The 26,547-nt window shown below is 37.1% G+C and overlaps 1 protein-coding gene across 12 annotated transcripts in view; it reads right to left on the bottom strand.

Moving 5' to 3' along the window:
- The window catches only part of DGKB (diacylglycerol kinase beta), a 398,861-nt gene that overhangs the window by 319,297 nt on the left and 53,017 nt on the right, over positions 1-26,547 (bottom strand). For all 12 annotated transcript variants that reach the window (XM_065051198.1, XM_065051206.1, XM_065051200.1 and 9 more), the window contains one exon: positions 2,602-2,862. In XM_065051198.1, the coding sequence (XP_064907270.1) occupies positions 2,602-2,671 (70 nt within the window). In that variant the 5' untranslated portion in view covers positions 2,672-2,862. The remainder of the gene's footprint in view (positions 1-2,601; positions 2,863-26,547) is intronic.

Genomic DNA, 26,547 nt, shown 5'->3' on the forward strand with positions numbered 1-26,547 from the left:
TATGAACTCCCTACTGTATTCCAGAATCCTTCAGTGAAACCCACTCCTCAGCACAAGGCAAGGCTGGGGGCTCATCACCAGCACTTGTTGGTGGGCAACTGCCACAAAGTCAAACCTCCTTACAGTGTTGTCTTCTGACACCCAGATCATCACTCCTTCCTTCAAGAGCCCCACTAGTACCTCAAGTCACATGCTGGAGAGAAGTGTGCAATGCCTTTTTTTTTTTTAAATAAATCAAATGCTACTAAGCCAGCCAAACTCTACTGGAAATTTGGTGAATTTTCAGTTCACTACTTTGCCATGTTCAATAAAAACAATGAAATACCAAAGCAATTATATACTGAAACTTCATAAAATTCCACATAATTTAATTACTATATAGCAATGGATAAAGGCAGCTACTGTCACAACATTTCATATCTCTACACGTTAGATAAAAATGTATCAAATACAAAAATGTTGGCTCCAAGTAATTTTTTTTTTTTAATTGCATTTTAAAGTCTTAAATCACACAATCAAAAGACACTGCTATTGAGTCATTTAGCAAAATTAGCTTGGGTAGCTCAGAAATTCAAAATAAGACCTATATCTAGGTTATATTCCCTTGGTAGTACACGTTAAAGTCTGTATACCACTAACAATTTTTTTTTTTCTAATTGCATCAGAAATTGTACTATTTATACAAAGATGCATCGCATTTCACCTTTTTGAACAACTAACATCCTTCTATTCCAGTAAAGCAGAGTAAGCTTGAAATATACCATGTCTTTATTTTATGTACACACACAAAACATAAACCAATACAACCAGTTTCACCCAATACTTTATCCTGACACCAACAGTTCTATTAAAGCAATGGCTCTGAACTAGGGTGCATGCAAGAAGTGCTGGAAGAGTAAAGGGAAGTAGAAAGAAAAGGAATATATTAAGTTACTTTTTTTCCCGTAATGAAGATGACAAATATTTTGGTAAATGCTGCACTGAAGGCTTAAATTGACAGAATGCATAGAAAAAACCACACATAACTGCTCTCTCTCTCTCTCTATTAGAAGTCTTCAATTTCTGGTATTGAAAAAATTAATGAAGAATCATTTTAAAATATTTTCCCAGGAAGAAGTAAATGTTTTCAGACATAAATATTTTCTTTAAACTGCTACACTATGTTTACTATCCATTTGGTGATGTAATTCGAAAGAAACAAGCTTGTTCACACCAAATATGAAAAACAAAATTTTGTCTGCAATGCTCTTTCTAAGCTCCATGTAACTGCACCTTGTTTCCCTTTATTTAATGTTTCTGTGTGTTACATATGAATAAAAGAACTACTAAAAAGCATGGATACTTTCATTTCTCAGACTCCTACCACATCTTTAATGCCTTCTTTTAAGGATTAAATACCAGGTGGGTACCAATGTCTTATATTCCACTATGAAATGAGAAACAAAATAGCTCCTTGCTTGGTAAAATCATTAAGGATTTAAAGCAGTATATAGAGCAAGTTTCCTTCATCTCTATAGCTAATCCTTCAAAACAAGAAAGTGGCGTGGGGAGGAAACATACTTTGTTAATAATTAGAATCCTTTATAGAGCAATTGTAGAAAACTGTGAGACACAAATAGACCTATTCCAGAAAGCATCATGTAAATATTTCTGGACAATTTTTTTTTGGTTCAATGACATAGCATTATATAAAGTATCATTCATTATTTAATGTGATAGCATGAAAATATTAAGAATCTCAATCACATTCCAGTGGAATGTACAATTAAAGTTAACTCTAATAATCATTTTATGATTATTCCATTAGATGACTACACTGAAATACAATTAAGTATATGCTGTGATGTCATAGGCACAAAAAACACAATTACCAGTCTTCATTTTACCTTATATGCAAATGCTTCCTCTAGTAATAAATCAACAACAGTAATAAATCATGAGATTTTCTCCATTTTAAAACATACAAATTTAGTTTACTTATTACATAGGAAAACTTCCTAAATGTTCTTGATCCTTTCCAGCTCAGTTCTTACCAGGCTTCATAAACTGTCTCTTAAATCTAACTTCTCATGTTCAGTATCTGTTCTCTAAACACATAACTCTGAGCCACTTAAATTAAATTAACTAAAATGAAAAGGATCTTCAGCTCAGGATTTTTGTTTCCTGCTCTTTCACAGGACAACTCCTCCTTCACGTTGCTTACAGTAGTAGAAACATCTTGAGCTGTGTTTCTCCTGGAATCTCCATGTTTCCTCCATGACTGAGGAAGTCGTCTTTTTAACTAAAAACCCCACTCCAGTGGCCTACAAATTCTTATGGTGAATTTAAGGCAGCAAGGCCATAAAAATATACTCTCCAAATACCCACAGTCACACTATGTGGTACTATACTGGATAACAATAAAAATAAAAGAACTTACAAAAACTAACAGATTTTTCTTCCCTTCCAAAGAGTTTATCTTTTGGATTAAAAAAAATAAACATAAACCATAGTTTAACCTCTTATTTGACAATGAATAGTATCAATAACAATCATGTTATATTCTGCACTCAAAGTATTCTTAATAATCCATAAAATCACATATTTAAAAAAATTACTTACATTCTGCATATTTCTGAAGCTGAGAAAACTCTCCTGGACTAAGGTTAACCCACTTCTCTTGGCTCGTCATCCTGGCAGCAAGGGTCCTTGTTAAATATCAGAAAAACATTCCCTTTGACCCAAGTGACACAGTCTCCCTAAGGATTCTTATCTTCAGTTCACAGTGCTTGGAGACTGGAGGGATGGCATCAGTCAACGTGGATGATGTTTTTGATGCTATGAACTGTTCCCAAGATGTTGGTTCAGTGGTGAGTTACAGCCCTGTTAAAAGAAGATCAAACATCGGAAGCATAATTATCAGTTTTATTACTGAAATAAATGTAACTTCTAAATATTTTCTTATACACAGTTTTGCTCAAAATCTTTCCATAAAATATTTGTCCATAAAGAGTTTTATATGTATTTCCAAACTTTATCCTTGCAAATGCTCATATGCAGCACTGATAATAAAAAAATATCAACTGTTTACAATCAAATTCTACCTGGACACCTTGTGTGGGATTTTTTCTGTTTTAGTAAAAACCAGTGCAATACTTGATACTATCTATTAGTAAACTTAGTTCCCTATGATTTTAAAATGGGATCTGAGTAACTGGGTTTGTACCCAGTTACATCATTGCACAGTGCTGTGTGGCCTTGTCAGAAATGCTCTAAGCTTTTAACTCCCCATGCCAAAACAAAAACAGATTATACAGTTTGGTGAGAAATTCACACAAGAGCTACATAAATATTAACTATTCTAACAAAATAGTAGGGGTTTGATTTTAAAAATGCCACAGCATTGCTGAAGTCACTACTGAAAATCAAACATAACTGTTGGCACCACTGCAAATCAGTTCAGGGGAAAAAAAAAAAAAAAGAAAAAAAAAAAAAAGAAAAAACTGTGGGTGCCATCTCATTCCAATTTTATGCAGTTTTTACCTCATTAGGACAGATCTTAAAAAGGCAATGCATTACCAGCACCACTCCTTGCACAACAGGTAAAGCATTTTTTGTCTAATTTTAGCCATCTAAAAGTCAGGTAGCTCAGTCGAGATCGTCATCTGGGGCTCTCTCTTTAATCAGCACAAAGAGACAGGTGGCCTAGACAACAATTAATCCCTCCAGTTTAAACGTAATCTTAAAATATGATTAATTGCCTTCTTGCGGTATTTATCTTTCGCTGGTGATTACAGAGGTTGCCTAGATGACAAGTTTAGACTAGAAAGCTAATTTTAGACCACAAGTGGAATCTCTTTATATGCCTAGCAATGCATCATTTACAAGGGTCAAATTACAGAAAGAGCAAAGGAAAAGTTCAGGAGAAAAGGGACTGACACAGTAATGGAAAGAGTGCTATTGAGGAAGATGTTGGCAGCAGGGAGAGCAGAGAAAAAGGATTGAGATGTCATGAGGCAGAAGAAAATAAAAAGAAATAGAGTAGCTAGGAACAGAAGCATATGAAAAAGATACATTAGTCCCAGAGCAATGGCTCTCAGGCTCTTCTTAGTGAATGACTGAAGCATATGTACCCATATTATGAGCAAGTAAGGCTATCTAAATGCAACAACAGATTACTTGGCATCTGCCTTGTTTTTTTAAAAATTTGAACTGAAATTCCTATGCTCTTCATCTTCTCAAGTCAGAATAAAACAGCGAAAAGGTGGAAGAGGCAAGATCCATAACACTGACTGAACAAATAACAAAAACAAATGGTAACATGGAGACTGGGATGGAAAATGCAAGATCAATGTGGATAATGTTGGCCAAGTGCAAGGCACATCAGCCCTCAAACATCAGTGAATCAACGTCATCGTCACAGAAAGAGCACTAACTTCAAAAGCTAGAAGTGATATTCAGTAAGAAAAGCTATAATTCTGTCTTGAGAACTCAGTCCTCTTATTTATGACAAGAGAAAATAACTATGGTCAGTTGGGACACTTCAATCAAATTAGAGATGTTTCATTTCTGGCAGTTGATTAGATTGTATTGAAGACAGTTTTATTTCCTCAACGATATATATTTTTTCTCATATGCTTGAAAGCTGATTAGGTTTTATTGAAAACGTTTTTTTATTTACATAACTGATTTAATACAACCAAAATTTTCTACCACCATTTCACCCAGTATAACTTCTTTTAAAATCTTAACTATATTAGCTTCATTAGCTGCAAAAGCAAACACTGCTGAATGCTGTGCAGTTAGAGATTACCTCAATTATTCAATATGAATATTTGTGATAAGCATCTTACCATTAGAATTGCTATCTCTAGCAAGGTAATAACTACTGTGCACTCTAAACTCAATCTGTTCACATGCAATACTTTCAGCTGGCCACCATCTATAGGATTTGATGTACACAGAGTACATGGGCAGTGAAAACTGATATTTTCCCATTGATTTGCCATTCTCCAGCTTCAAATCTAAATTACCACCTCTGATATCCTTTCCTCTTTACCAGACACCCAGGCTCTGCTGGCTGCAGACAGGGATGCAAGAAAAAGTACATAACCTGAATGACAGCAATGGAAAAGTTTAGTATGGGCATGACAGCACACAGGAAAGAATATGTAGTCTGTGTGTAAGTCAGTAGAGTTATCATGAAAGATACAACACAGTTTAAGGCTGCGTTGTTATCTTGGAAAACTCTCCAAATACAAATTCCGTCCTTTGAAAGCGAAGACTGGTGGGGCTCTAGTAGAACTAGTTTGCCAAGTTTAATTCAGGCACAGTAACAGGGAGGCAGGCACTCCCCTGACGATGCCCAGCTGGTGTCTGAACTGCAGCCAGGTCCTGCACACCATCTCAGTGCGTGTGATGTGGGAATATGCAGAAAAAACAGCAAAAATCTCGGCAAAAGGGACCTTACAGGGATTCCTTTTTCTAGTTTCCTATTAAGTTCTCCTGCAGCGGAGTCCTAAATAAAGAATAGGTCACTGCTCCCTGCATCCTTTAGTTTTCATAGTTAAACCTTTAGCAGTGGTATTTCCCCATTTTATCTGGATAGTAACGTGGCTTAAAAAAAAAAAAATAAATCAAAAAATCAAGCACATTACAGAGATGCTGAGGAGAAAAGCCACCAAAGCATATTTGTGTTATATGATGTGTGCCGTTTGTTAAGGTAAACATTTCAAGATTACCTATATCTTATAAAAATATCTTCCTTTGTATAAAAGAAAATATTAATTTACATTATCTTTTTCAGTAGCATTTAAATTTTAATAATAGAATAATTTTGGTTGGAAAAGCCCTTCAAGATCATCGAGTCCAACTGTTACCCTAACACTGCCAAGTCCACCTCTAAACCATGTCCTTAAGTGCCCCATCTTTTAAACACCTCCAGTAATGATGACTCTATCACTTCCCTGGGCAGCCCGTTCCAATGCCTGACAACCCTTTCCATGGAGAATTTTTTTCTAATATCCAATCTAAACCTTTCCTGGTACAACTTGAGACCATTTCCTTGTGTTCTATCACTTGTTACTTGGGAGAAGAGACCAACACCCTCCATGCTACAACCTCCTTTCAGGTAGTTGCAGACAGTGATAAGGTCTCCTCCCCTCAGCCTTCTCTTTTTCAGGCCAAACAGCCCCAGTTCTCTCAGCTGCTCCTCATCAGACTTGTGCTCCAGACCCCTCACCAGCTTGATTGCTCTTTTTTGGACACACTCCAGCACCTCAATGTCTTTCTTGTACTGAGGGGCCCAAAACTGAACACACTATTCAAGAGCAGGAGGACAACCACTTGCCTATTCTTGCTGGCCCCACTATTTCTGTTACAAACCAGGATATTATTTGCCTTCTTGGGCACCTGGGCATACTGCTGGCTCAAATGCATTCATTTGCAATTTATTTTAGTGCTCTTTCTCTATATACTTCAGGAAAGTCATGCAGTGAGAAACCTATGCATAAGTACATGAAGAGAAAAGCAGTAACAGGGACAATGCAATACTATCATGCAGGGGAAAAAAAAAAAAAAAAAGACAATCTTGAACTAAAACAATAATCAAATGTGCTTTCTAGCAAGCAAAATAATGATCAGCAGCACTAAACAGACAAAGATTTTACCTCTCCATTCAGGTGTTAGTTACTTTGAAGAACACACTACAGCATACAGTTAAAACACGCAGGATGTCAGGTAGGGAACTCTTCCTCCAGGCCTCTAAGAGTCTGACCTATTGCAGGAAACTCAGATCTGTGCACACATTTTGTTGCTTAGGCAAGATTCATGGCCCTCTCAATGAGTCACAAAGCAGGCTTCACAAGTGAGAGACACTGGAAACACTACTATAATAAGCCCTTTTATCACAAAAATAATTAGAAAAAAGAAATATCTTAATTCTTCCTCCTCTATCCACTGACTATAACAAGCCTTAAAATGCCAGTCTCTGCTCTATAATATGATTTTCTTTCTGGATTTGAGAGTTTATTAAGTTTTCTGTCAGGATTCCTACCAGGCCACATATCCAAACTAGGAAGCAAAACTTTGTTAAAAACTCTGCAAATCAAATTACTCAGCATTCAGCCAACAATGTTAACAAACTTAGATTTCCAGGAATTTCCCATGCCACTGAAACCCTCAGTTGCTCTGCATAAACCAGACTGAGGAGCAGAGAAAGGAATATACAATGAAGGAAAAAAACAAATATAAAGGCATATCCTCTACAGGCCAACCTCAACATTCAAATCATCTAATTACACCTCATAAAGCCCACACTGCAAGAAAAGAGGAGGTTTTGGAAAGTAGGGGGGTTAAAATACATTCAGTCGTCCTAACAATACTGGGTTCAGCTTCAAACTCCAATTCCAGAGGAGGACTGTGGAAACACATCCAGATTCTTAACCAAGCCAGCTCCCTCTGCTTCCTCCTGAAAGACAGGAGGGCGGGCTGCTTCTGGGGTCCATCCTCACCGTCGCGACTGAAAGCATGACGCTCTTCTCAACACGTACCTTCTGTTCACCACAACAGGGAAACCTCATCACAGAATCACAGAATGGTTGGGGTTGGAAGGCATTTCTGGAGATCATCTAGTCCAACCCACATGCTAAAGCAGGTTCACCTAGAGTAGATCACACAGGAATGCATCTAGCTGGGTTTTTAATGTCTTTAGAGAAGGAGACTTCACAGCCTCTCCAGGTTCCAGTGCTCTGGCACCCTCAAAGCAGTTTTTCCTCATATTCAGATGGAACCTCCTGTGTTTCAGTCTGTGTCCATTGCCCCTCATCCTATTGTTCAGCACCACTGAAAGGAGTCTGGTCCCATCCTCTTGACACCCATCCTTGAGATATTTATAAACATTGATGAGATCCCCTCTCAGCTTTCTCTCCTCCAGGCTGAACAGACCCAGCTCTCTCAGTCTCTCTTCATAAGAAAGGTGCTCTAGGCCCCTGATCACCTTCGTAGCCTGCTGCTGGACTCCCTCCAGTAATTCCTTATCCTTCTTAAACTGGGAAGCCCAGAACTGGATGCAGTACCAGCTTTTGGAATTACTCAACCATTTTCTGCTTTCTACCAGCCCTTTCATAATATGCATCTCACAATTTCACCATTAATTACCACTTGCTCAATAAACATGCCAGAGGGTAAGGCCGATGGCAAGATGGGGTGCAGGTGACAAAAAGATCTTAACTAAGCATCTTCCATGCTATACAAGACTGAGACCTTCAAGTCCTTTTCTCTCATTTCCCTGGTTTAGTATGCTTAATAAAAAAAAAAAAAAAAAAAAAAAAGGAGAGAAAGAATGACTATAAACCCTAAGGAAACAAGTTTTCTTCCAGGGAAACTACAGTTCTCCACAATATGAGTGATTAGTAATTTTTGCCTGAATAGTAGGAATAAATAACACAGAATATTTTATACCTTAATTGCTATGGAGGCTGAAGCAATTATGCTTTTCAGAAGCTTTTCTGTACAGCGTGTGCTTGGTATTTCCTTCAGTTGAATGCCACACCTTCACCACAGTTAGCTGGATCCTATGATTTCAGTGTAGGTGACATGGATTTTCCAAAGGATAATTTTTACATCAATACCACATCCTGATACATACACATGAGTTTTTTCACTGAAACCAGTTCAGAAAGCAAGTACATTCTTTTTACTGACAAGACCAAAGCATCTTTCCTCTGAAAAACTCTGTGTCATTTGTGGGTTTAACAAACAACAAAAAAGTGAACATTTCATCAACACTTGTAGAAGACCAACTCAGCCTTCATGTGTAAAATATATTATTTTGTTATCATATTTTAAAATCTATGTAACATTAATATGTAAGGTATTATGATGCACTATTTATTCTCTATTCATTAAGCTGTTAGGATCAAAATACCTAATATTTCCTGGGCACTGGAGGACCACACTTGCTATTGAACCCACAGGACATTCTCTCCACTAAGGTTGCTATTGTCAAAACATCTGAACCTCAAAAAAACAAAACAAAACAAAAAGCTAACAATCTCTGGTTTCTTGGAAATGTGGGCATTATCTACAGATATACAAGACAATTTGTGTAGGTATTCTGGCATTCCGACTTCTTTACTCTCAAATACAGAAATATTGTGTTTAGAATTGCTGTTGGATTAACAGCATGGATGGGAAAAAAAAAGAGTCCCCATAACAAAACAACAGCTTTTTCCTACATAAATTCCATATTTTGCATAACAACATCCTCTTGTTTTTTTTGCATTATTTAGCATAAATGAAGTCATTTTAGTAGTACAAGTTAGCAAAGGATGTTTACTGATATAAATTAACATAACTCCAAAATACAAACTCTAAACACTGATACACTGAAATCAGTGAAAATTTGCTTAGCAACCTGAAAATCAGTCACTCCTTTAAAGGAGTGACTTCAACACAACTCAAAAGCATGCATGTTTTCATGACTTCTTTATCCTCAGGTGTACTAGTCTGGGGCATGTAAAAACATCAATTTAAATTTTAATACAAAGCTATGCACTGCATTCCTCAGGGAAGCAATTATTCAAATTCACTTCCTCAAATTATTTACAGGGAATATATCAGTAAACGCTGGGAATACAAGCAGCACGAAAACCATTGTGACAGGATAAGCAGAATAATTGAATCTTTGAGAGAACATCTCACCAATACCACAGTTTATGATAGTGAGACATGATAGCAACAAAAACAGAGCACCGATAAAAACTGATCAGAATGGAAGACAGCAACTTCACTGAATGCAATAACGTACATTTAAAATGTAGGCATAAATTTTTAATTATATTTTTTGCTTTGCTCTAAATGTACCTTAACTTCAACACATGACTACTTTAAAAGCAACTTCAGAGAGACCTTAAATTTTTCCAGCTCCTGGGCTAGCTATTTCCAAGTTGCTACACTAATTACCTAACAAGTCAGAAGAACTACATTCAAATTTCTCAGTGTTTTCTTCACTAAAATAAATATCAAAATAAAAGAAACCTAAGGAGAACCTGGGACAAGGAAATGCCAGAATATATATGCGCTGATGCATCATGGGCTTATAAAGGCTTTCTTCTTGCTTTAAATAATATAACTGAATAAACTAAACCAACAACTTTTAAGACTGGATTTTATTTTACAGTTATGAGAGAAACAGTACATAATTAAAAAAATCTTCTCGAAGTGAGATCATGGAGCTGCTACCAACATTAAAAGCTTTTCAAAAACAATTTTAGGAAAACAGCTTTTTAAAAGTGAAAGCTTAAAAAGGAGGAGTTAGTCATCCTTCTTATCATTTTACATGAATGACTAAACTAGCAAACTCATCAATAGGGCCATTAAAATTTGGTACCGTGTCTTTTATGACTAAATGATCACACTGTATGATATTTTGAATACATAAGTAATTGATTATAAACATACTGAAACAGCAAGGTCAAAAAAAAATATCACCACACCCAGAAAATAGACAATAAACTGTTCAGACAGAAACATTTCTATGCGGTTGTTAGTATTTTGAAATTGATGAATATCAAAAACATATTATTTGAAGATTAAAAGCCCTAAAAGAAGGCTGAATCATTAAGTTGTACGACTGCTGTTCTTCAATAAATGAAACAAAGCAATCTGGACAAGAAAGCAGAGGATTTGATAACTAGCTGCACCTCAAATCCTGTGTTCAGTTTTGGGGCCCTCACTATAAGCAAGGCATGGAGGTGCTGGAGAGAGTTCAGACAAGGGCAACAAAGCTGGTGAGGGGCCTGGAGCACAAGTCTGATGAGGAGCAGCTGAGAGAACTGGGGCTGTTTAGCCTGGAGAAAAGGAGGCTGAGGGGAGACCTTATAGCTGTCTACAGCTACCTGAAAGGAGGTTGTAGCAAGGAGGGTGTTGGTCTTTTCTCTCAAGTAACAAGTGATAGGACAAGGGGAAATGGTCTCAAGTTGCACCAGGGAAGGTTTAAATTGGATATTAGAAAAAAATTCTTCATGGAAAGGGTTGTCAGGCATTGGAACAGGCTGCCCAAGGAAGTGGTTGACTCATCATATCTGGAGGTATTTGAAAGACATGTAGATGTCATGCTTAGGGACACGGTTTAGAGGTGGACTTGGCAGTGCTAGGTTAACAGTTGGACCCTATGATCTTGAAGGTCTTTTCCCACCAAAATGATTCTGTGATTCTTATAAGTTCTTTGCAATGCAGCATGTTTGGCTGTCCACTGGATAAATCAGTCTGCAGAGGGGATTAATCACAAATCCTTCCACATTGACCACTACAATTTCTATATGTTCACCAAGAACTCCTCCAAAACGAGAACCAACACAGAATAAACATCTTAGGGGCAACCTCTGCCTTCCACACTGTGCATCTGTCACTTCCCCAAGAAAGCCAGCTCCAGAAGTCCCCCCCTCGGTGTGAACTCTACACAGAACTCCCTACAACTGGCACCAGAAATACCTGAGCACATACCAGCAGGTTGTTAAGCTCATCGAATATTATGTGTTCTGCCTCTTTCTTTCCATTCCTTCTCATGGGATGAACTGTAAATTCTGCATAACAATTAACTTTTGTTGGTAATAAGCTACACGGATTTGATTTGGTTTGGTTTTTGGGTTTTTTTTTGTTGTTTTGTTTGTTTGTTTGTTTTTGTTTGTTTGGGGATTTTTTTTGTTTTGTTTTGGTTTTTTTTGTTTAATAGTTGGGTTTAATTAATCTCTCCCTATTTAGGTGCTCTAGGGGTGATTACATTAGAGGAAGGCAAAGCTGAACACTGTAATTTACAAGTGGGGAAGATTTCTGATGATCCTTAATTTCCTGGGGCAGAAATGCCTACTTCATGCTCAGAAATAAGCCTTTGAAGAGATGTGCTTTAGTCTTGTGACAAAAATGTTCCACTGTGCTCGAGGAAAAGATTTGTTAACCGCTGTCCTCATTCCAAAGCTTCATGCACTTTTAAAACAAGTGGGAACAAGGCACTGGAGTTTCTTTTAAATAACTTGAGAAAATATGAACCTAGCTTAATCTTCAATAGGAAATCTGTACGGAGAACAGAGATCAGGTTAGCAGGCAGGTTAAAAGATTTCATAGCAGAAGTTCATGCTATGTTGTTTTCTACTAGGTAGAATTTTTTTTCTTCTTGCCCTAGGGAGAGAGCTACATGCAGAAGTTGATGCAACTATTGGAGTCCTAGGATACAAACAGACGTCACTATGTCACTGTCCACTGGGACAGCGTGGAGTCCTCTAGACAACTACAAACAGTTTCATGTGTATTCATTAGTGCCACTATAAGAGTTCAGTGACAATGAGCTACTAAAAGGAATATCGTAAATTAGGCTGGACCCTTGCCTATAGGAACACATATCTGCAGCCAAAGGCGACTGTGATGGCAGCTGCATCTCAAACTACTATTCCCTGTTCACCCACGCAATTCCTGACCTGTTCCAATTCACCTCCAGGAAGACAATAACTTGTAGGTTTGTGAAGGCTCTGTGAACATAACCACTTGTGTGTTCCTAGCACTTGCTCTGATGGCACATCCACACTGCCCCCATAGGTGTGGATGCGCAAGTGGAGTATGAGCGTTGCAGTTTTGCTGAAGCAAAGCTGGCAGGGAATGGCCAAGCCGGCCAAGTACCAGGAGCACCAGGGTGAGCACTGCACCTCTGCCCAGCCTCCTGTGCACGAGTCCAAGCAATGCTGAAGTCCACACTGCCACAGTTTCACTGCTCTCAGTATCTGCAACTACTGACTAGGGGCAGCTTGGCCTCATCTCTTTCAACAGCATGAACATACCCAAGTCTCTCATCTCATGTTATATACTTATCAGTTTTCCCATGTGATATATACTGCTATTGACTGAGACAGAGAACTGGCATTTGTGAACATCACACAAGATATCTAGTCATGGATGGACGTGCATTTTCTGACTGAAGGTCCTTTGTCTGTCTGTCCCCCTCAGAGAGACTTACAGTCATGAAGACACAATTTTAACACACTGACCCATCTTTCAGATGGGACACCACCTCATCCTCGTGGCTAACTGTGCCAATTTTTTCAGAGGATTATGAGAAAATGATAATGAAATTTCTGGCCTCCACCTACTGATTATAACATACTAAGTTGTTATGTTGTAAATGTTCAGGCTCTGATCCAAAGACTTCATCCTAAACCCCATCATTTTAAACATGTTAAGCTCTCTCCAGAATACGTTGTAGCTAAAAAAAGCTATTTTTTTCCCATGGATGTTTTAAACAACAAAAAAATCAGTATTTAGTTGAGCTTTTAATTGACAAAATTGCATTTTCATGCAACTTAAGTTTGTGTTCTTTTTCCATGGTGCTCAGTTTTCAATATGAAGTCTTACTTTTCTTAATTTGTGTTTCCCTGTGCTCTTCTCATCTTAAAGGGAAGATGAAAAAATGGTTGATCCTGTCTCCTCTTTCCCTTGGGTATTTTTTTGGCTGAGCTAGCTTATATTATGCTTGCATTTTTACAATATTTTTCCTCTGAGGAAATGCTTTGCATTTCTGTTATGTTTTTCTAGTATGTTTTTCTTTGGAGTTCTACCTAATTATTTTCGCTCTTTAAATGTTGCAATTAATTCTCCTCAGACTCCGCTTATGTTTTTACACAGTAGTCCTTGGCACTAAACTTTATTGCTATTGCAAGTACAATTATCTAAAGATAGAAGAAGTGTGGGACTGGTAGAAAGAAGTAAAATATTTTCCAACACATGAAGCTTTCAGACACACAAGCTTTTCCCCAAGTCTGGGAACAGATGAAAGAAACTTCAAGCTAAGCACAGGTTACAATAAATTACTCTGAGATTAACTTACTTTTTTTATATTTTAAGAGAAAGGGTAGTTGATTTCCTATTGTGAGTCTAGACCACACATACACACATCCTGCAGTATTTGGTTTTGCTTGCTTTGTCTATAAACCGTTGAATATACTGCTGGAGGGGCCACTGGTGGCAATGTGCACCTCCTGACTTGAGGGTGACAGCATCAACTGTCCTCACCAGCCTGTGAAGACAAATGTCTGGTTTCACCACCTTTTTGCCTATACTACTGCCAAACTTGGGAACAGCCTGCTTAGGATACAGTAATAAAACATGCTCTGAATTACCCGAAAAGAGAAACATGATAAATGCATGTGAAGTCCTTATGATACTACAGTGAGCAATTTTACCTTGCATATGCACTGTTGCCTACAAAAATCAACTCAGTTTACAAGACTGTAGCTTAAAATTCAAAACTATTTCCCCTGACTTTGCTGAATGTTGATGCTTGTTTTTCTTCATCCTCTGCAATTCCACTGGGGACCCATAGGATTTTGCCCAAGAAAATTTTAATGTTATCCACAAACTGTAGCCAAGAGCTAAACTAGTATTAAATAATCTCCATCTCCATATTGGAACACCTTTCACAGCACTGAACATCTTCTAGTGTAGGTCATCCTGCTTTTGCTATTATTATATTTGTCATGAACTAGAAGTTAACGATATGTATACTTCTAATTCATAAACACTGTCACTTAAACAAACATCTTCTGTGCAATGCATTTTTACCAGGCAAAAGATACACAATGTTTGATGCACTCCCATTTGTTTCCCTTTAAAAAAAAAGTAAATATGTATATGTGTGTGTATATATATATGTATCTACACACACACACACACATATCTAGTGAGGAAAGAAAGAAAAAAGCTTAGTCCATTCTGACAATATTTTAAGTCTTCATTTATTCTTCTGTAAGTGGAATAATTACATAATTCAGTCTTCTGAACTCCACTCCTACACAGAACAGAGGTATCAGATAAGAGTGCTACCACTGCTGGCAATACTAATTACACATGTACTGCCTCCATGAGTATATATTTTATAGCAGCAGCACTAACCACAAATGACTGCAAACCTGTATCTATTACTTTATTTCATATCCACAAAAGTCCTTCTGCTTTCAAGCTGCAATCTGTTTTGCTGGTTTTGTTAGTTTCTCAGATGAAGCACTGGGATGCACACACTGCACGTGACATGTTGTATGTGATGACCTCAAGTCTTCTTAAATTGTTTCCTTTACTTCACGCTTCATGATCCCACAACTTAACATTTAGAACTTGATGTATAACTATCTGGAGGCAACTAAAGGCCTACTCACTGAAACAAAGGTGTCTCAGAAATGCTTAAAATTTCATTTATACTGATAATTACCAAAAAAAAATTTAAAAAAATTGGCCCCACAGAACTTCCCCATGATCATGCAAATGTCAAAATTACCTACAAGGCTTATGCTCAGCTATTCATTACGAGAAACTGCGAAGAAAACCTGATTACTTACGAATAGGCACAAATTTATTAAGTCACATTTCATGTTTCATTGTTTTTCAATATTTTTATCCCATAATTGTTTTACATAGCTCAGTCTGTAGTTAGTAACCACTGTAGTAATTCTTTTTCCATCTACCTGTACAAAGTCATCACTAAAGTCTCAATGTTTTATGAGAAGACTGTATATGAAACACGTATATTACAGGCTTGGATTCCATTTAAATCTTGCAAGACGGAATATAAATGCAAACTAAAAAAAAAAAAAAAAAAAAAAAAAACAAATCAGGGTTAAGAACTATTCTATATTGTTCCATCCTGAACTGATCCATGAAAGTTTCAGGCAAAGACATTTTCCCAAGTCCTTTGTGTGGTCTACCCTTACCAACAGGCATTGGATCTACACATGTAACACTCTACCCAGAAGACACCCATGTAAAGCTCACTTTCATCAACTAGAGAACTTGTGAATTTTAAAAACAGTTAGGTTAATAGAAATAATAGTGTTTAACTTTACTAAATGAGTCATTCCTTTCACCTGTTCTGTATTAAAACATGCACAACTGAATTCTTCTACATATGAAATAATCATAAAAAGGTTTGCTCCACTTGCATCCTCTTTATATCACAAGAATATCACAGCTATGTGACCTGTAAGTCACTCAGTTTACTAAGTTCATTCTATTTTGGTATAGCTCATGACATTTTAAAATAAAAAGAGATAAAAAAATATTTGTTACTTAAAACTGTTCCATGAGGAATTCTTTATACCGATCTTATATTTTTATTTATAAAGTTATACTTTCTAATGAAACAGAAGCTTATCTTCTGAGAAAATTCACCAAAGACCAGATAAGATATCATAAACCCTCCATCCTCAAAAACATAAAATGCATTTAAAAGTAACATGTTTGTAAGTTCGAATGGAAATTCACAAAAGTGGTTTTGCTGTACTCCAATAACTTTTAGAATTAATTAATTTCTTTTTGCTCGTATTTGCACTAATCAAAAAAGTTAGCACCTCTGTTTTATCATTTGAGGCATGCCAAGTAACGTGTGTTGTTTTACCCAAGACCAAACGATGACAGTTAGTCATAAGAAGAAAAAGCCAACACACACCACAGAGAAAGGTCATCCATATCAGGTCACGTGCATCCACACAAGTCTGCAATTCAGAATTCAAGATACTATTGTTTAGACTTAGCTGGTTAGACTACACAGGCAGAAATCACAGAGCTGAGCTGAACTGCGCAACTGGGACTACGTAGCCTGGGCACAGTGTTGCTTTTCTGACCTAAGAGGAGCATCTGCACTTTAATGCCCAACAGCGCCTATGTACACTTCATTTTTCTGCTCATTCTTTACAAGCTGGTTTGGTCCATGGAGCAGATGAAAAACGTCAAGTAACTACTAATTACATAATAATTATGTGCTTGTACTATAATAGCAGAAATTGGGATATGATTGACTACATCACTGACAGTACAACATACACAAGGGACAGATCTGCTTACTTTAACGACTAGAAAATAAAAGAAAGAAGAATATCCCATTTTTCAGAAACTAAGTAAAGAACTGAAATTCCTAAAAATTAATACAGACCTAGTGCTCAATTTTAAAAAGCAGCTAGATCTCAGCTGGCTTTAATTACCGTATTTTAAATTCACTAGACACACCGAAACATTTGTTCTCAAATAATTCGCTCACTATCACACAGGAAGTTTGTGGAAAAGTCAGGAACTGAATTGAGTTCTATAATTGAATTTATTTAAACACATGAACAGTGCTAATTTATGTAAGTCAGTAAAATGGTCCTCCTTCTTAACAGCTTTATTTTTGTCTATCCTATCAAGTTTGAATTGGTAAATTTAAGTCTAAATGCCTAAAAAAGTATTTAACTTAAAGAAAGCTGTATATTATAAAAATTCTCATTGATATCTAATTATCCAAACCACAGAATTTTAATTAAAATTCCCTAGCTTTAGTTAATACACCATTAATTAAAACAAGAAGTAGTTCAAAGGAAGTAGATACTGCTGAGGTAACATTATCACTTACAGATTTAACTATATGTATCCAGTAATGTCATCATTTCAGAAAACTGTGGCTGTTTTTAAATTACTTGAGCACGTGTGCTGTGGTTTGCCCCAGGGTCCTGGTTTTCCAGTCACCCCCACTGGGGACCTGGTTGGAAAATGTCATGGCTCCCATCCAGTTCCAGCAGCTCCACTCCTCTTGCACAGAGGTAGGACAGCCCAAGCCCCATCCAAAACGATGCTGGCAGGGCCTGGCCTGCACTCCAAAGGCCAGAAACCACTCCTAATGTATCCACTTCTTTGTCCCAGTAAAAGCACCCCAAATAAAAGGAAGGTGGAGATTCTGAGCAAGGTGCCTTAGGGTATAAACCTAATGAAGATCACCCAGCCTCCAATCTTAACTGCTGCACTGCCCCTCTCGAGGGGGGCAAAGGTAGAGACCTTAAGCAAAGAAGAATAAAGAAAAAGCTGGTGCTACTTGGAATTTAAAACTGTAAAGTGCCGAAAACTCTGCTTTCAGAAGTGAGGATTCAGTGCATTAGGCTTTTTCAGACTCTGGACTTCTCAGATACACAAACCAAAAGATTATTCAAGAGATTATTATAGCTCTCTAACATTTGCTAGTAGTTTCCAGTTCTCAAAGTTCCCAGGCACCCATTGCATCACTAGATTTAGCTTACATTTCCTAAATTGGCACAACTAAAATAAGCAAGTTATTTCTTTTGGCATCTTAGAAGAATGAAAAACATAAATTTAGCATACCTACAAAATCCACAGTAAAAATATCATGATGTAAATATATGTGAAACATAATTTTGTTTCCTACTTTCATTTTTCTTCAGGATAAATATATTGAACATCACCGCTATTATATCTTCTTAGTATTTTAGAAACCTACCTTTGATAAAAGTGAAATTATGAACATATATACTTCTGTATAGGTACATCAGAATATTCTGGTGACAATAAATAACCTTTCATATTGTTTTGCACATTTCTCCCCGTTTTACTTAATCATGAAATTTATCTAGCCTTTTTAATAAGAGGTTCACCAATAATGGTGGCAGACCGCTCACAACAGTATTGCTTAATTAATTACTAAGTCCAAGTTGGCACAGATAATAGATTAGATACTTACACTGATTAGTTGTGAACCAGAACTATGACACTCAAGTATTTCTATTTTGATACCTATACACTATTCTTTCATGGCTTTAAAACCTGTATATATTAACTGAAAAAGTTCCAGTAAATAATATTAACAAATAAATGTGCATTATTTTTCTGCCAAAAAGTTCAATGGGAGAGAGACCTAACTTGCATTCTTGCTAATCATAATTACAGATAATACTGTACTTATTGATGTTTAAAATTTTGGATGCACAAGGTTTTCCTGAACGGTCAAAGTAGTTACTGTTCTAGCATCTTCAAAATACTCCAAAAGTCCAAAAATGCTTTACTGAAAATAGCAAGTTTTGCTTGCTTGGCAGAGTCAGCAAAGTTACGCATATTTTTTAGATATATCAAAAGTTGCAAAAACACATGTCTTCTCTTTTATGGGACATCACGATTTCTCCATTTGTGGTGAATTTGCCCTGGGACACAGCATTTTACAAAGAAAATTGCATTACAATGGCCCACATTGTGTCATCTGTTTTAAGAACTCTCCAGTGATTTCTATGGAGCACAGTCTTCAAAAATAAATGAAACAAGATGTCCCAAAGTGCTTTGTTGTTGTTGTTGTTGTTACCTAGCTTAAATGCTTTTGATGAAAAAGATTCTGAAAAATTCAGAGCGCTGTAGCATCACCACTAAGTTATCCCCTTAATCTTCATCTGTTCCCAAATGGGTGAACATGTACGTGGACTGACGGTGATGTGTGGGGCAGTTCCACAGCTGCAGAGGCAGGTGAGGATTCCCACAACACAGGGGTTGCATGGGGAGCCCCAGACCTCCCTGAAGGCGAGTCCTGCTGGCTCCCCTTCCACTCACACCTCCAGCAGGAACATCCTGTGCCACAGGTACCCACAAACGCTGCAGCAGCAGCAGAACAGCCAATGGCATCATCCATACCAGCAAAATAAGCAGGCATAGGGACATGGACCTAGAGAGGCCAGATGGCCATGAGTAAAAATGCTGGAGATGTGACAGTCTAACATCATCCTCTGTCAGAGTCTGATAAGGATAATAGCTGAAATATTGTGGCAAAACCAGTTCATCTAGCCACAGGAGATGATACATTCAGTATAGGGTGAATTGTGATTTACATATCAACGACAAGCTAACAAGCCACAGACCAGGCCGGCTGGCCCAAACAGGAGGTGGGGGGCATGCCAGAGGGCACATAGCTCCACCTTCTGATACGCACAGCATGGCACAAAGGGAAAAGCTAAGACCCTTCAACATGGCCGGAGACTTGTCAATCTTTCGCAATCACCCCTTTCCCCTAGACTTTTCTCTCTTTCACAATAACACCTCCATGAAAGACCAGAAGTTATGCAAGCAGGCAACCCAGAGGGCTATAAAGGCCCACCTTGTGCAAGCACTGGTGGTGCCCACCCACCATCCTGAGGACCACTCTCCAGTCTGACCACATGAACAAGACATCGGAGGATGCCGCACATCACTGGATCCGAGACTGAACTCCATCACACATAAAGAGGAGCAATAAGGATGGTGAAATCTTTCTCCTTTCTTTCTCATACTTCTACCTTTTCTGCTTTCCTTTTCATAAGTAACATAAGATCTACAGCCCTGCATATACCACAAACTTTCTATGTTTACCAATTGAATCTACAACAATGTAAATCTTTCTGCCATCAAATCATATACCATTTTGGCCAAGCTGCAAAATAAAAGCCTTTTGTTTATGGACTTTAAGTACCGTGTCTACTGTCTTCCAACCAAGGAGACCCACTAACCTGAGTCACTTCTCCCCCCAGTCATAGGTCTGGGCAGGACGTGACACCCTCATGTTTGACCGGTGTCACCTCAATCCTTTCGCAGGATACAGGCCAAAGACTGCAGATGCCACAGCCACAGAAAGGACCATGGTGGAGGAGCCAGGTGAACCTTCTCTTTACTCTGCGTCAACACAGTAAACAAATTTTATTATGCCAAATACGTTAGATGCACTTCACCTGCTCTACAGAACATCAAGAAAGGAAGAAAATACCGTCATGTCTTGTTATTGTCTACTCTCTTTCAAGACTATTTCTCTGACACAAAATGTAACTACAAATTTTAATTCTGCAAACACACCATGAATTCCCTTGTTTACTTGCTTTTGAAAATGAGATCTCTGTAAAATACTGAAGTAATCACAAAGTTCTGATTTAAGTCCAAAACAAATAATTTATATTAAGAGGCATACTATCCTTATTTATATAGCACCAGAGCTGTTATTTTACAACAGATACACAGGGAAACATCCACAGAAATACCCTGGTGAAATCACCTGAAACTCCTTTGAAAAGAACAATAACCTTCTGCATCAGTATAGCTTCGTATTAACTCACATCTGACTTACAATTAGGACAAAAGCTTCCATTAACTTCATTAAACAGCTGTTATCTAAGAATTCCAATGTTTTCATAGCATAACCAATGCCCTTAGATTAGTAATATTTTTGGGTCAAATGGTCTTGTTCAAAAGATACTGTATCCTTTTATGCAATTGTCCAGGCAGCAGTAACATAGCCAGATGACAATACAAGCATTATCACAGAACTTCGATATTCATTTTACTAGTCCCACAAGCTGCTTCAATTTTATAAATATAGGTAACAGTTCTAAAACATATAAGAGAAATATTTAATCTAACCCACACCCTCCACACATCACACACAGATATAACTGGGCTTGCAATACACACTTCATATGTGTGTTCTGGGTTTGAATTGGTTTGGGTTTGTCTGAATATCAATGAAGTAGGCAGTATTTTTATTTCATATACAGAATTACTTTAGCCATGCAGATGATACCCCTGTCAAAATCGGTCCAAACTGGAATATTAGTCAGAAAAAAAAAAATGTGACAGGCAAAACATCATAACGAATTTCTAGTAACATGATATGAAATCACAGCAATTGTAACATCACTATGAAGACACATCTTTCTTTCCCTTGTCAAAGAACCTTTCCCCCTTCATACCTCCCAGCCATCCCAGCCTCCAACTTAATCTTGATCCCAGTGCGCTACTTTCTTCTGAGCACCATTTCACATCTCTGTAATTGGATGCTGCTCAAAGCCTCACCACAACATTTTGTTTGCTCCTCTTGCACTCTGGAATTCACTGAGGGCTTAGTTTATGCCCTCAAACAAAAAATTCCTTGCTCTACCCATTCCAAAGCCACATCACATCGCCTCACTTCCAGACTGAGAGCTGTCTTGGCTCCTCTCACCCTTGAGGAGGAATGTGCTCATCTGGAATCTTTCACCTCCTGTTCTCCCATCCTTCTGCCTCCCTCCACAGCACAAGAGGACCCAGCAGCAGCTGCAGTTTCCCTGCTCTACCTGTGCAGGACACGGTCACAAAGCTTCCACTCAGAGCAACAGGTTTTTCCAAAAAACAAGACAGCATTTCTACAGTGACTCTCAAACCCACACAACAATTTCCCACTATGATTCTTAGCATCTCCCTCCAAAATTAAAAAGAAGAAAAGAGAAAAGAAAAAAAGGAGAAGAGCAGAGGACAAGCAAAGGAGAGAAGCCAGTGACAGATTTTATTTGATTGCATGTGGTTGTTCCTACCAACTTTTCCTGTCACTTTGCTCTGCAATGCAGTCTGTTGTCTGCTTTTGTAAACTATCTTTAACAGTAGCACTTTGGCTCTCTGAAGAAGCAATCCTCACAGAGTGCAATTTCCACAAAATAATAGAGTCCATTCCTTCATTTAAAAAGCAAAGACTCACTCAAACCTGAGCATCTTGGCCTAAGACCTGCTTGCTTTTACACAATGCTGAAATTTTAGCCCCAGCACTTGGTAAATAGGAGCACAGATTGACTCTTTGCATATCACTAACTGCTGTAATAATCCCAAGTAGAAAAGTAAATATTTTGAAATGGAAATACACCCAAAACACTCTGAAACAAAACACAAACGAAGCGTGACTGTGCATATAACAACCCTGTCAGTGCCTGCTCACCGGTAATCGGACACTAGCAAATCACTTTCCACTCTACTGTGCCTGTATGAGCCAAACCTGACATTTACAGAAACTGAAGGAAAAGATGCAGATTTAAGACAAGCCTGGAGCTTATGCCACATGGAGGCATCCTGAATTTTTACTGGAATTCCACTTCAGAAGTGGAGGGATGCTCTCACCATCTATTCAAGAAAGTAAGTATTTGAAAAGAAAGAAATGCATTTTATAATTCTCCCTCCTTTTTTTTCCCTTAATTTTGTAAATTTTGTAAATTTTCTCCATGTTCTTTAGGAAAAGAGGAGTAAAAAAAAAAAAAAAAAAAAAAAAGAAAACCAACATGTGTTTCCTAATCCCTATATCCCTATCAACATCCACTGGAAAAGAAAAAGCAGGAACAGCTCAAGGACATGGGAAGTGAGGAGGCAGCAGCAGAGATTTAAAAACAGCGCTACACCAGCAGTCAGAGGATTTAAGTCAGGCAGTATGAGAAAGACACAGTTGGAATTTTCCTCAGCTGCTGTTCTGTGGTTTGTTTTAGGAAATATAACAGGATTTTTTTTTCCAAAATGCTCTTAAAAAAGGTGGGCAACAAGGGGTGTAACTCTTAGGTGAGCTCACCTTCTGTCACACATTTCACTGACGCTACAGTAATGGTGCAGGAAGAGGCTTACACACATAGATTAACATCTTTCTTTTACAAGACTTACTTCTATATATAACTGAATATATATTTCCATGTAGCCCACAAAACACATAACTCTTTCTAAAGAATTCCCTAGATTATGTTTGTGTGTTTCCATATTTCTAAGATTCTTACCATCATGGCACCAATGCAACAGAAAAGCCTATTGTATAAAGCATAGTTGATAAATAATATACAGTAGATGAACAACAGTGATCTAGAACAAAGGGCCATATCTGGAGACTGATAACTGAAATATTGATTTTTAAGCATTAATGTATATATTTTACATATTCCTAGAAAGCAGAATTGCAAGCACTGTTCCAATATAGCAAGATCCAGATGAAAAGAAAAAGAATAATCTAAAAAATAGAAAAAATAGTTCAATAATATTTTTCTTCTATTATTTTTTTTTTTTTAATCACATTGTTTTCACATTTCCACATGCACTTTCTTTTAAATGCACAAGTCCATTATGAGGAAAAAAAAATCACCTAAAGATCTGAAGTTTATAAAACTACTTAACTATCAGATCAACACATCTTCTGGTTTCAGTTCTCCAAAGCAAGTGAAGTAATGATTGCAGGAGGGCATTTCAAACATGGCTCACTACCAACTCCCACGTTACTGACCGCAAACCAGTTCACTGAAGCCTCTCAGGGACTCCGTACCACAACTGCTCTGCAAAGTGAAATTCCCATGTACATCAGCAGCCGCTCCACACATGGAAGGAAGGACATGGACCATTCCAGAGGCATGAATTTATTGTGGTCTAAATCCTAAAGGAACTCCTTCAGAGCATCAGTAGGTTAGAAGCTGCCTGCATGTGCTTTCTGTGCATCTGCTATGAAAGCCATAACACAAATATAGCTCAGGGGAAATACACAGAAAATAAACTCGATAAATTTTGCCAAGATACCCACAATACCAGAGGTCACATCTCAATAGTTGGCATTATGATGCATTGATTTAATACTATACATCATTTTTTCTTCAAAACTTCCAAGTATAGGACACATTGCTCAGTCTACCTCAATATTCTCAGAGTAAGTCAGCTTTAAAAGGAGTAGTAACTAGAGTCTGACAGCATCAGCCTTCCTCATTGACTATTCCCTTGCTTTATCATATTCACCTTCGCAAGTTCAGATCCACCGAATAACACGCTATCATTTACCAGTGTTCAGTATTCACTAGTTTTACTAGCCCAGAACATTTCAGTGGTTATTATTAAACATATCTTACTGAGCTAAAATTGCTTGGATTTCTTCATAATGTAAATTCTTTTACTGTACACCTACCAGAGTGACACCAGTCTCTATCATTAGCTAAGACTACCTATGAAATACCAGACAATATTTCTCTTAGATTCATATAACATGTCACAAAACTGCAACTCCTACTAAAAGGATTAAACAAATTATGTACTGCAAGGCTATATACTTTATTATTTATAAGTACTATTATTTACAAGCATTATTTATAATGATGAGTAGTTCATACAGAATAATTTATGGGATATGTATTTTTTTTCAATTAGGCGTGACCAGCAGTTTCACAGAAGTACAATTCTTGGAAACAGACTCCCAGTGAGAACAGTCACATATAAAAATTAAGACAATATTGCCCCACCTCTTCAATATTTAAATTTAAAATGGCAGACTGGAAAAAATTGTGACAGTAACTGCTTTGCATCTTTACAGATAAGCACAAGAGGCACACAAGCATAACCAAAGTATTAAATTTTATTCTAAACATTTTGCCCTCTTCTTATAGCATTATTGTTTTAATCACTTTACCTTGTATTACAAATCTTAAATGGAGACATTCTGTGGCTTGTGGTGAAGGTGTACAAAACTGATGTTCAGTGAAACCCGTCTGAACGAAGCATCTCTGACATTTTTTCCTGAGGCTTTAAATGACTAGACAACAGTGCTTGTGATCCATTCCAGCTCCATGTTCCCATTGTTACATTAGTCAATTAAAAGAGGATTAATATAGTGATGCTGATTTTTTTAATATTAATAATATTGTAAAATACAATTATTTCGTACTAATACATACACTCACATAGCACTGGTTACTCACAAACTCCATTTCTGTTGTATCTATGGATCTAGAGAAAAACAACATTTCTGTCAGGTTTTGGACTTAATCCAGAGATAATGTGATCCCAGTTATGGTTAGTCACATGCTTGGGAACTGCTTCTCTAAATACTACCTCAAAACTTCAGTTCCTATAAGTAACTAAACTGTAATACACACCTTCTGACAGCTATAAATGTAATTGTGTTCATAACATAAAATATTTGCTGTCATGTAGTCAATATACATTTATAGAGAATGTATGCATACTTGTACACACACATCCATGTTCTAAACTGACAAATTATTTATTATGCTGCAGAATATTTTGTATTAAGTTATAGTCAGAAGACTTGCAAACACAGAAAACCAAAAGAAATATTTCAGAATAATTAAAAAAAAATATATTTTTATTTCTAATAATTCTTTAAATGAGTAAGTTTACACAGGAGGTATGATCCATTAGACTGTTATTATCTTTTAAATCGTTTAAAGTTCACTATATATTTTATTCACAAAGAAAAACAATCCATTTCCAATGAATGATCAAGCCATTCTTCCACTTGCTATTATACCCATACCAATGAAACATTTAACGTAGATATCACAATATTTTTAAAGAGAGATACAGGAAAATATTTAGAGAGTTGAAACAGAATTTAGGTTTCATATAGGCACTAACTCCCCCAATAGCCCGACTCTCTCTTTCTTGCTAATGTTACTCTTCACTTCCCACTGGAATAGTCTCATATGCCTCAGCATTGATGAATATAAACTAATGCACATAGAAAAAAAGTCCTAGCAGCACACTTAAAGCGATGAGCAGTGATCTCATCAGTGATGAGTTATCACTCAAATGAAATTTTTGAATTATAATCAGAAAACATCAGATCAGGGCTCAGCAGAGTTCAAAAAAAAAAATTCTTCAGAAAGGAACAGAGAATAAAACAATTTATTCCATTGTATAGATCCCTGCATTTTGAATAACACATAGAGCTTTTGGATTTTCAAACTGATTAGAGCAAAACTGCAAAAAGGGAAAGACAAAAAGAAAAAGATCGAGCAACCTGTTCATAAGAAACAAGGGCCTAAACTAGAATTCTTCCAGCTTCAAAGAAGATGCAATGGGCTATGGCAGAGATCTGTAAAATAATAAATGTGTATAGAGAGTTGGCACCTGGAGGAAGGCTCTGGAGATGCTTATCCTACTCTTATATTCTTCCCTTGTTAATCACTGTTAGGAGACAGCATGCTAGTC

This window comes from Columba livia, chromosome 2 (genome assembly GCF_036013475.1).
Source record: "Columba livia isolate bColLiv1 breed racing homer chromosome 2, bColLiv1.pat.W.v2, whole genome shotgun sequence".
Taxonomy (NCBI): Eukaryota; Metazoa; Chordata; class Aves; order Columbiformes; family Columbidae; genus Columba; species Columba livia.